Source organism: Phoenix dactylifera, chromosome 3 (genome assembly GCF_009389715.1).
Source record: "Phoenix dactylifera cultivar Barhee BC4 chromosome 3, palm_55x_up_171113_PBpolish2nd_filt_p, whole genome shotgun sequence".
Classification (NCBI taxonomy): domain Eukaryota; kingdom Viridiplantae; phylum Streptophyta; class Magnoliopsida; order Arecales; family Arecaceae; genus Phoenix; species Phoenix dactylifera.
Window position 1 is genome coordinate 7,771,342 of NC_052394.1, and position 12,346 is coordinate 7,783,687.

The 12,346-nt window shown below is 40.6% G+C and overlaps 2 protein-coding genes across 2 annotated transcripts; one reads left to right on the forward strand and one right to left on the reverse strand.

Moving 5' to 3' along the window:
• Window positions 1-262: 262 nt before the first annotated feature.
• Window positions 263-1,930, reverse strand: LOC103711446 (heavy metal-associated isoprenylated plant protein 5-like). The gene is made up of 3 exons (XM_008797585.4): window positions 1,681-1,930; window positions 1,505-1,589; window positions 263-1,405 (listed from the first exon to the last, which is right to left on the reverse strand). The coding sequence occupies exons 1-3, from the start codon at window positions 1,696-1,698 to the stop codon at window positions 747-749; spliced, it is 762 nt and encodes a 253-aa protein (XP_008795807.2). The 5' UTR covers window positions 1,699-1,930; the 3' UTR covers window positions 263-746.
• Window positions 1,931-7,291: 5,361 nt separating this feature from the next.
• On the forward strand, window positions 7,292-8,627 carry LOC120110190 (major pollen allergen Aln g 1-like). The gene is made up of 2 exons (XM_039124505.1): window positions 7,292-7,545; window positions 8,079-8,627. The coding sequence occupies exons 1-2, from the start codon at window positions 7,362-7,364 to the stop codon at window positions 8,381-8,383; spliced, it is 489 nt and encodes a 162-aa protein (XP_038980433.1). The 5' UTR covers window positions 7,292-7,361; the 3' UTR covers window positions 8,384-8,627.
• The last annotated feature ends 3,719 nt before the right edge of the window (window positions 8,628-12,346 follow it).

Consider the following 12,346-nt stretch of genomic DNA (forward strand, 5'->3'; position numbering starts at 1 on the left):
TTACTGACACAGTTGTTGGAGAAGACTAAAAAGGTGCCAAGGTCAACTTTTTAATTGTGATCTAAAATAGTACCTTTATTGGTTTACCTGGTGTTCTTAGCTTTTTTGTATCTTGCAGCAAAAACTTTACAAAAACTTTGTCAATTTGAACCCGGCCATGCAAATTGGTCTACTTTCTTTCATTCGCTTCGTAGATACTGATAAGTCTGATGACATTGTAAAGCATATGCAAGTTTTTTTTTTTTTGATGACAACAATCACATCAATAAAATAATTTAGCAAATTATATAACCAACTAGTTGTTTGTACATGGTTGCTGCTCCTTGTACCACCTAGGTTGAGATTCTCAACAAACTCTAGACCATCTGTCTCATATACTAGATTGTTACAACACCTAGGTTGGAATTCTCACAAAAATCTAGAGCAGCTTCTTTTTCCATATACTGGACTGAGAAATACAGTGGAGCACGATTTTGTAAGATTCTTAGGCAAGAGATAGATTAATCTGTAGTAGTATCAGATGTATGAAGGAGATTCTCTCTTCTGCTGCAAGCTAAGTATCCGATTCTCTTCTTTCCTCATCTAGAGATTTATTGTTTAAAGCTGCCACCACTGCATTATTTTTCCTTATCACTGCCTTTAGCTTCTTAATGAATACTCTTATATATGCAGAAGTATAGTTCTGCAGCTCCTTTGGCTATGATATCTTCTTCCTCATACCCCTCGTCTTACAACCTATTCATTGCTCATACTATCCTGCATGCATTTGGATTCTCATCACTGAAGATAGAGGTCATCTGGTTTCCATCTCCAGCTCCTCGGTTATGATAATAACCATCATGGTGTGCTTCTGCCCCACTATATCTAATGTCCTGTGGAGGTGACTGGAGGTGTCCATATCCTGTTACATAAGGGGATGGCCTGTAGCTGCTATAGCTGTGGGTATCGTGGTATGGAGCCTCATGTCTGATCTCATGTCCACTAGTAGGGTACTGGTTCCAGTGCTCTCTGTAGATGTAGCTCTGTGGGTAGTGATGCACCATGTGGATCTCCTCCACGTCTCTAGGTTCAGTTGGGGTGGCATCCTTGGCTTCGGGTGATGGATTTATTTCCGGGGCTTTGGTTTCTTCGGGTGGGGCTTCTTGCGGGGGCTCTCCTGGTGGGGCAGGAGGGGCCATGCTTGGAGGTTGGTCAGCAGCTTCAGTGGATGGTGGGTTGCTGCTTGCTGCGGCTTCAGTGGATGGTGGTGGCTGCTCGGAGCCACTGGGCTCAACCTGTTCTGTGTGGGAACAGATTGTGGCAATCTTTCCTGTCTTCTTGATGGCTTTGACTATCTTTTCAGGATCGGCCCTCCCTACGACTGTCAACTTCTGCTGAGCAGAATCGACATAGACATCATATACACCTACAGAAAACAGAGACAACAGGATTACAACTCCACACACAGGAGAATAAAACATGCAGCGAACGCTAACTTTTTCTCCAGTTGATGGTGATTCATTACCATCAATTCCATGCATCACCTTCTTGATCTTCTGCACACAGCCGTTGCAGTCCATTCGGACATGCAACTCTGTTACTCGAGCTTTCTGTAGTTGTAGATGAACATTAGAATCTCAGAATTCAACTATTTACATGAAGCCATTCTCCTATCATTATGTAGGGACATGGTTGCCATACCTCTAGTTCTGGAAGCATGGGTGAGACGGTTTCACCTAAACAATTCGAATTGGTGAAGAAGGAGGCTTCTTCTATGTATGGCTACTCTGGGAGCTCACTGGGGAGCCTAGGAAGGGAATGCGCAGTGAAGAATTAGGGGTGGGCATAATTTGTACTCGGGGAATGGAATAATGGAAGGCCAAAAGTTGTGGGGCGCTCAAGGAATCACAGGAGGGCGACAAGGAGGGTCGCTCTGAAAGGAGCTCTCTCCTCTCTGCTTTTACTTTTAGGTCATAGTCATCATCTTATCTTTAGGGTGTGTGTGCAAGGATGGGATCGGTGTCTGTTCTTTAGAGTATGTAACCCCATGGAATTTGATTTGGCTCGACTTGCGTATGATTGTAATGTAATCAGAATATCCCCGCCGACCAGCAAAAATTAAAGTGAACATGATGGTGGCCTCTCTGTCAAAAGATTAGAGGTCCTTTTGGGGGAAGGAGGATATCCACGCCTGAAGAATCCCTCATCTTAAAGAAAAGTGTGGTTCTTGGCGAGTGGGGAGGAGATATGGATGGAAGAATTTTGTTTTCTATGTGTTATTGGATAGAAACGGAACTCCCCATGGTGATATTTTTGTTTGGATTGAATGGCCGGCCTTTGTCAACTTATTTACACAAGTTGCTTCTACCATTACCATAGCTGGAATAGCTATCACTTTTAGAGTCTGTTTGGATGATCGAGCAAAAAATCCTATAGGATACATGTGTTGGGCCAGTACAACTAGCAAGATCATAGGATTACAGGCTGCATTAGGCTTATATTTATAAATATCTCAGATTTTTTTTCTCCCTATGAGATTCGGGTTCCAGCCCACTCTAAATCTAATTTGGATATTTATGAATATAGATCCAGCCCAGCTTGTAATTCTTTGATCTTGCTGGTTGTACTATTCCAACTCACAAATTCTACTGAATTTTGAGCCCAACCATCCAAACAAACTTTTGGCGGGAAGGATGCCCATAGGTTCAAGTTCATGAGCTGAAGGGGTATTTAGTTGGTCCACCAGCTTGTGAGAATTTTCAGAGAAGTCACTTGTTTTAGAGCTGGCATGGAGTTCGTGCAGGGTCGAGCACTTAAGTTGGCCATGTTTGCCTTCAGTGCGGCTAGGACAGTCAATCTCTCTTGCTGCAAAAGCACATAGATGGTTACAAGTTATAAAGTTCCATATAACATTTTTCTAGTAGTTTCCCAAAGTTTTTGGTCTATTGAGGTTGTAATTTTCGGTCGGTCAACTGAGTTACAGAGGCCATACAACCTCTTTCTGTAAGTTTTCAGACTGCTCTAGAACTTCATGTTCAAGTAAGTGTATCCTTTCAGTGTATGCCAACGATCACATTGGCTAAAGGCTTCTTGGTGGCAATTGAAATTGCTAGAAGCTTATAGGCTTTATGGAAGTGAAATTGGCGCGGAACACCAGCTTTACAACTCCAAGGAGGTTTTGGCCACGTATGTCACTCCAAAAGAGCTTTTGAGTTGGCCAACTTCTATTCTAGTCTCTGGAAAATAGTTGCTTGTAGGTATGGAGCTTTTGGGTTATTTCTGGTGAGATTACTTCTCTAGAGAGTTCAGGTTCCCTTCGAAGGCGTGTTAAGACTTAAGTGTGATGATGCTTAGCTGTTTTGGTGCTTTTGCTTTTGCTTTTGCTTTTAAATGGTTCGTGAGCTTTTGACATCCTGCGAGATTTTTTTTTCTTTCCTTCCTTCTATCTTTCAGTCATGCAGGAGTCAGTCACCTTTGGCACAAAAAGCTTTCTTTTCTTGCACTGCTTCCCCTTCGTGTATTTTTGTCAAAGCTTCAGTGATGCTAATATCCTCAAATAGGAACCTCCCAAGAGCGTTTTTTTTTCTATTATGATGAAAATGATGGCCATTATTGGGTCCGGGTGTATCTTTCATGCGAAAGAATGATTCACTTTCTTTCATGATATCAACTGCGGAATCTCATCTCGTATAGTTCTTAAAGCATTCCGACTCTTTCTTTCAGCCGCCTGCACAGAGTTGAAAGAGGCCATTTTGTGATCCAACGGTTGACATCGTGAAAGGTGGTGAATTCTTTTGGACGAGAATATACAACCTGAACCTAGCCATGGGCAGGATTTACTTGGAATAAGATGATAGCAGTTGCGGTGGTGGTTGTTATTAGCGCTTGCGATGGGAGATAAAGTTAATAATGCAAATGTTTGCCCTAAAGCAACTTCTTGTTGATTGTTAAATATATTTTTGTTGGGCTGGCGAGGAGTATTTGATTTTTTTCGGCCTTTTAAAATATTGTCCAGCTATATATATAAAATGCCGCATAACTGCTGATATACTCACTAATCTAACGATATAACTTGCATGGGGACGGAAAATGTCCAAATAGCCGTTTCTTTAATAAGCTTTTTAATATTAGATCTTCGTATATGTCTGCTCTGAGAGTTAAAAAAATTCGAGTCCCAATGTGCAATCCACTCTAAAATAAAGGTGGATGGGCTGGGCTGGGCAATAGTTTGGGCTCTGCATGCATAATTGGTACCAAAACCCTGAGCAATGAGATTGTCTTGGGCTCTTTAGAGTTGCACTAAAAGTGAGGACTGACCCAAGATTTAATTTGAGGGCTGGATGTCTTTTAGCACGAGCATTCTTATTATTTGAGAACTTTTGATTATTAGGTGGCTATCAACTACATCAACGCATGCAACTAATTAGATGTGTAACGTTTTAGCCTGCATATAAAGTTAAATGTATTCGTTGTGTCAGGCAAGGATTTCAGGTTTCTAAAAGGCTGGCTAAGATTGGCCCAAATGAATGCTAGAGCTGCAGTTGCATGCTCAGACGAACCCATCACTGTTCCGGTCCAACTTAAATCCAGGTCATGGCTGGCCTGAGCCAACTTAAAAACGAAGGATTAGAGGGTGGGAAATGGTTGAGGGTTCTCTCTCTCTCTCTCTCTCTCTCGATCACATTACACAAAACTCTGAAGGAGGTGAAAGCTTCTCAAAGCACCGAATTGGCAACATGCAAGAAGAGCTTCTTCTTGAAGAGGAAAAGTTAAAAATAAAAGGAGGCGGCTCTACATAAGGTCAAGAATACAAGGGCTTGATTAAGACCTGATGAGTTCTCAACATTTATAAACTGGCTGTCCCTTTTCTTTTTTTGGTGATCTTATTTTAAGTTGTAGAAAAGGTTATCTAGAAATGAATCATGAAAACATCAAGCCTTGTCCCAATATTTTGTTCTCAAAGTGGGATCCTACCTGACTTCTGGTTTGACCGGGTCGTTTTCATTTTTATTTTCTAAATCCAATAAACATTATAATGAATATTAAGATTACATAATGGAGACATGGTCAAAACTTTATATTGAGCATTTAGTCACACTGGTAAATCTATAAGGTTTCCAGCTGAGTCTCAAAATCAAATTAATCTCGTCTTATTCTACGTGTTGGAGATTCACTTTAATCAATCAGCCTTTTGAGGTGATATTTTGCATGGTTATTGATCAAGTTATGAGATCGATCATCATCATAACTTTAACTCAAATCCAAGCCTTGCTAAAACTCTATCAACACTTTTCGGGTCGTAGAAGCCTAATATTTGCGCATGGCTTAAGCAGGTTGAGCCCTTGTGGCCACATTTACTCTCTCTCTCTCTTCCTTGAAGGAAACCACATTTCTTGTTACTTCCGAAAAATGCTCATACAAATTGTGAAATTTGAGTTGTCCCAAAATTTCCGCTGACTGAATCAGCCACAAGCATTACTTAATTGTGCTATGCCCGAGTCACTTCATATCGAGTAAAATCATGTGGTTTCTAGTATTACCCTGCTTAGATTTCAAAAAGGACTCAAAAATGTTTGCATAAACTATTTTTACAAAGTGACCATAAAATGATCTTGATGTTAGCTGGGTGATTTCTGATTAACATATAGTTTGTTTCTGAAAGTGCATTTCAATTAACTTATACATGAGAAAATAAATTAAACTCTCTTTATGTGAGCAGTCGATGTTCATGAAATTGATTTATCTAGTAAATTGAGTATGCTAACGGATTCACTCAGTAAAGTAATTATAGTTGTATATTAAGTGACACGAGTTCAAATTCTGTCGTCATTCTAAATTTAGATGAGAGACTCAGAAGCACTATGCCCTAAAGTGATTGGACCGGATCATCCCGAGACCGATAAAGCTGGCTTCTCCATCCTAATTGTTAGAAAAAAACAGTAAATTGGTTGGATCACACTTTTAGGCAGATTGAAATAAGTTATATATGTTCTTGAAAGTGGTATGCCTATTTATAATGATGCTTAATTAACAAGTTTGGATTCTTTTCAATGTTTGAAGTTGCTTGTGTATAATGGCCTCATATTAATATAATGGTCGAGAATTATGTTAGGCCGTGCAGCAAGTGGAAGTTGACATATTTTTAAGCAAAGTGGAAGTTATGTATCGAATGAAAATTAAACTGTTTCATAGGTTATCTTTTCTTTGTCATATGTCCTACGTTGGCTTGCTGTCCTACATGCATGTCACCTTACTAAGTCGTTAATCGAGTTTAAATTAAGCAAACCACCGCCCTTGCAGGCCTGCACGTTTACTAGTTCAGACTTCCAAGTAGTAGGTGTTCCCAAATCGGTGGGTCTGAAAACATTGAAAGCAACGGCTCACCAATGGAAGAGGACGTATACTTACATGAGTAGTAAATGATTTAAAAGGAGGAAAAGGTCGTGGTGGCTTCACATGGCTAGCTTGAGTGGTTTGGTTGAAGACCTCTTCCTTTCATATAACACCTACTGCATTTTTATCTTAAAAAGAAAAGAAAGATAGACACATACCATGATGGCAATTTTATACAACAAACTTATTGATCATCATGTTAAATGTATAACTAATAAGTGCATATATACGCACATATGCTTATACATACATAATTTAAAGAGGATCGGAATAGTGATGTAGCAAAACATATATATCATAAAACATTCTTTGAAATTGAAAATTTGTAAGCAGATACATGTATGCACGCATGCATGGGTGTTTGCATGTATAGAGTTTAATCGGCGTCCTTCTTTTACATAGCTCTTTCATATATGTTCTTAAAAACCAGCCAAATTAACTTAATTTTATTAAATTTAGTCTCAAGATTCAAGGCGTTCTTGCAGATGTATCAAACAAATGAGATTGAGAGCTTGATGCATGAATAGTGTTTAAAAAAAAGCACTTAAACATTATGTTGTATCTTGGTTCTGGGCTTATGCCAGAGGCATCTAGGACTCATTAAGCATGAGGACATTAGCATGTTATGAAAATTCTGACGATCTAAGATTTGATGTGAAAATTTATGGACCAGATATAAGGTTTAATTTAATGTAAAAGGCTAAAGAAGTTCTTAAATGGGTTGGTGAGGCTTTCCCTTATTCTAATTCTACACTCAAGCAGTCCGAATTGACTATGCGGCCACCTACCTAATGGACCATCAATCTTGGCCACTACTCAAACTTGCTTCCTTGTTTATCCAAGAGAACAGCCTTAACAACTCTCTGCATCCATCACTGCTCATCTATAAATAGGGAACCAGCCCTTCCTCAGCCATTCCATCCTTCAAATTACTCTCTGATCAAAGACAAAACAACCTTCTCTTCTTTCCTTCTTTTTCACCAATCAATATGGTTGCAGGATCTGTCGTCGAGGAGTGCAAGTCGACGGTAGCCCTCGGCAGGCTATGGAAGGCTGGCATCCTTGATGTGCACAACTTGATGCCAAGACTCGCACCTGAACACATCTCAAGTGTAGAGATTGGTGGTGGTGATGGCGGAGTCGGCACCATCAAGAAATTTAACTTCACCGACGGTATGAATTTATGACAACCTTATGTGTTTTTTTTTAAGGCCTATTCTTAAAAATAGGGAAAAAAAAAAAAAGAAGACGACTCTGCACTTACGTGGATAACAGATGTGGCTCTTTTATATTGGTGAGAGCTGGGCATGGCCTGGGCTTGTCGGTATTGACCAAAAAAACCACAAAAGATGCTGAACACGGTTAAGAAAAAAAAAATTTAACAAAAAAATAAAAACGGTATATCTTAATAGAGAAGAGACAAGAGTCCATTGCATATCTGTTGAACCCCCATGATTTAATAAATACAACCACTCCAATGCCTGATATGCGATATAAGTTGCCACCTTTTCTTTTAGTTCCTCCTTTTTCCTTTCCTTCCCTCCTCCTCCTCCTCCGATCCTTCTTTTCTTCTTCCTTTTTTTTTTTTGATCAAACAATCAAAGAATCATTATGTACCAAAAAAAAAGCAGTGACAAAATTAATCACTCTGGTCAACTAATGAACCATCTAACAATATTACTTTTAATCCATGCAACTCTGCACAGCTGTGAAGTTGCCGGCCAACTTTGTGAAGGACCGGGTGGACGTGCTGGACAACGAGAAGCATGTGTTCAAGTACTCTGTCGTCGAAGGAGGGCTTCTTGGCGTGAGACTGAAGTCGTACTCGTTCGACCATAAGTTTGAGGCTGCCAGCGATGGCAGCACCGTCGGGAAGGTCATTCTAGAGTATGAAACCCTCGACGACACTGATCTCAGCGAAGAGGAGAAGGGCCTGCTCATGGGTGCAGTGCTGGGGATGATGAAGGCTGTGGAAGGATTTTTGCTTGCAAACCCTGACGCATATGCCTAAGGCTCTCGGACTGCATGCAGAGGACTGAGTCATGGTAGCTGGCCATGCTTTCAGTGTTTGCTTTGAGTGTGCTTTTATTGGGAGGATTGTGAGTGCTTTGTCTTGAAAGAAGTCGAGAATAAGTGGTGATATCTTGATGCGATGTCTCAAGAAGGGCGCGGCTCCCTTGTTTCATCTCTTATTCCTCTCGGATGTGCTTGTTTTTCTCATCTCAAATGAATAATGTGTGGTTTACATTTCAGAAGCTGCAACCTCACTGCATCGATTTTATTGCTCTTTATATGATTACGCTTGAGTGAACCTCCATTCATATCCAGTCAAGTTTAGATTGGATGATACAAATCTCATACCTATGATCCAAGTTATCATATATGATTTTCTAAATTGCTTACATACTAAAAATCATGTAATTTAATTTGAAAATCTCTAATCTATGCATTAAATAGTCAAAAAAATATGTATCATCTCATATTATTTAAAATATTCAAATTTTTGAGATGAGAAGGATGAGGCAATGTGTGTGTTGGGGAGAGATGAAATACCGGAAATGCACAAGAAAAGTAGTCCTTAGGTGCATCAATGAACAAAAAAAAAAAATCCCGACCATGAGATGTGATGATGGCAATAATAGAATCCTAGAGAGAAATTAGAAAAAGATTATGATTTGTTACTCGTGGGTTAGGAACGGCTATCATGACCATTATTTTTTCATCTAATTGCATTAAAAAATAAACTATTTATTGGAGTATGCAAGGTGCCAACTGCTCGAAGTTTCAACTTCGACCATCCAACCAAGATGATTGAATGGGACAGAAAAAAAAAAAAAAGGATGTCAAAGCAAGACCCAACTTATCAAACAAAAAAAAAATCTTCCGGAGTACAAAATTCCAAGGGGGTCAACAGAGTTTGTGACAAATTGCTCTAGCGCCAAACGAAATACGATGAGCAACCTAGTTAATCCAGTAACTACATAGCTATAAAAAAAAGAAACTCAGGTTAGCAATATATTTAGTTATTAATGACTTAATTGCTCCACGATTTTTATTTTATTTTTCTTGCAAGTGGGGCCTAATCCTCTTGAACAGCGAAAGGAAGTACAACCCATTGTGTCTCTCTTAATCCTTTTTTAAGAACTCCGAAGGCAGCCTGCTGGTCTAGATAACTAATCTATATTCATACGAATAAAATTTAAAAGTATAAATTTTATTATTTGAATTTGTTTAAAAATAAATTAAATTATTGTCACAAAGGTCTTAGAATTGGCTGACATCTCGGGACAAAAACTTTATCTACCAGAAACATAAAAAATTATTTATCTATTTATTTATTTTTCTAAGAGAAGAGTTATTAGATCAGTGATCACATCATGAAGAGCACCATAAAAATTGTCTCCAACGTAATTTTCTTACTTCTTAACATTATATGTGGAGCATTCTTACTCCTCCTTCCTACTTCTTGTTGAGAAAATGTGCCTCGAAACTCGAAACGACTGCAAATTGAATTCGGCTCAAGTTTGCTTGAAAAATTCTGTACCAATTGAATGGAGTCGACCCCTAGCATCTAGGAGTCGACTCATGTGAAGCTTGAGTCGACCCCAGGGATGAGAGGGTCGACTCGCATCTGCCACAGTGAAGAAACAGAGAGCAGTTTTTTGGGTTGCTTGCAGGAGTCGACTCCAGTCCTGCAGGAGTCGACTCCAGCTCTGCAGGAGTCGACTCCAGCTCTGCAGGAGTCGACTCTCTCAGGAAGACAGAGCGTGCCAGTTTCGGTGCTGATACTTGGAGTCGACCCGAGGATGTCCGAGTCGACTCGAACTTATCAGGAGTCGACCCCTGAAAGTGAAGAGTCGACTCCTGATCACGGGATTGATTGAAACGATGGCAAGATGGGTTTTTTGACTTAGGGTTTTTCGTAGGGAAGTTTCCTTATGTGTTGAAAACCTATAAATAGGGTTTTTGGTGAACCCTAGGTGAGATGAGAGCGGCTGTAGTGAGTTTCTTTTGGAGTTCTATCTCTCTTGTAAGCCCTAGGTGTGCAATCTCCAACAGGAAGAGAGATCATTGTAACCCTTGCTGAATATATTGAATCTGTGCGTGTGGCCTCCGTGGACGTAACCCGTATTGGGGTGAACCACGTAAAATTGTTGTCTTTGTGATTGTTTGATTTTATTCTCTACTTCTTCTTCTTCTCGATTCGTCTTTCCGCAGTTTGGATCCAGAAAGGGAATAGTACGATTGAAGGGTGAGTGCTTTCATCTCGCAACAACTGGTATCAGAGCAACGTTCCCTGTGTTCCAATGGCTGACGAAGGAAGATTGAGGATAGAGAAATTCAACGGACAGAACTTTGGTGTGTGGAAGATGCAGATGGAAGATTACTTGCTCTCAAAGGATCTGGATCTACCACTGGGCGGAGAAGAAGCGAAGCCGATAGACATGCCGTCGGAGAAGTGGGAGCGTCTTGATAAGAAGGCGCTCGCCGCTATCCGTTTGTCCTTGGCATTGGAGATCCTCGCCAATATATCCAAAGTAAAGACTGCAAAAGATTTGATGGACACACTGGCTTCCATATATGATGAGCCAACAGGAGCGAACAAGGTATTCCTGATTCGACGATTATTCACTTTGAAGATGAGAGACAGTGGGAGTGTTCATTCACATCTGAGTGAATTCAATACCCTATGTGCCCAATTGGAATCTGTGAAGATCACGTTCACTGATGAGGTGAAGGCGTGGGCTCTTCTAGGTCAGATGCCTGAAAGTTGGGAAGGCTTTATCACGGCTGTTAGTAATTCTTCGGAAAAGACTACAGCGAGGTTTGATGAAGTGGTAGCTCTTATTCTGAGTGAAGAGGCTCGAAGAAAAACCCTGGATCCATCAGCAAGTTCATCTGGGAACGCGCTGGCTTTTGAAGAACGTGGAAGGACTTCAAAGAAGGGAGACAGAAATAGGGGTGGACGATCCAAGTCTAGAAACAAGTCTAGACCTCTTGAAAAGTGCTGGAATTGTGGGCAGAAGGGTCACTTGAGAAAAGACTGCAAAGTGTCGAAGAACAATGGTGGTTCTGACACTAAAGCAAGTGCTAATTTAGCCGAAACTGCAAGTGAAGATGATGCCCTGATACTTTCCTGTGATATTCATCCGGAGTCGTGGATAGTCGACTCAGGTGCCTCGTTCCATGCTACTGGGAACAAGGCAATCATCTCAAACTATGTTGCAGGTGATCATGGCAAGGTGTATCTTGGTGATGGAAATAGTTGCAACATCGTAGGAAAGGGAGATGCTCAGATAAAGACATCAAGTGGGATGACTTTAACTCTGAAAGATGTGCGACATGTACCCAAACTGGCTCGAAATCTGATTTCGGTAAGTCAGTTGTCGGATTTGGGGTTTGTGACCACCTTCAATGATGATGCTTGGAAGATCACTAAGGGAGCCTTGGTGATTGCTCGAGGTGTAAGGTCAGGAACACTATACATGACAGCTGATACTGATTCCACCGTCAGTGCTGCAAATCCGACTGTTGATGCAAGGACATGGCACATGAGACTCGGCCACATGAGTCAGAAAGGGATGAAGGTGATGATGTCCAAAAGAAAATTGGGAGATCTGAAATCTGTGGATTTGGAATTCTGTGAAGATTGTGTACTGTCAAAACAGAAGAAGGTCAGTTTTTCAAAAGGAGGTAGTACCAAGAAAAATTCTAAGTTGGAACTCGTACATACTGACGTATGGGGACCAACTCAAGTGGCTTCTCATGGAGGAGCAAGGTACTATGTCACGTTCATCGACGACGCTACCCGAAAGCTATGGGTCTACTTCTTGAAGCACAAATCCGATGTATTTGAGAAGTTCAAGAGGTGGAAGGCTTTAGTGGAGAATGAGACAGGTCAGAGATTGAAGTGTCTCAAGTCTGACAATGGGGGCGAATACTGCAGTGATGAGTTTGAGACTTATTGTGCCTC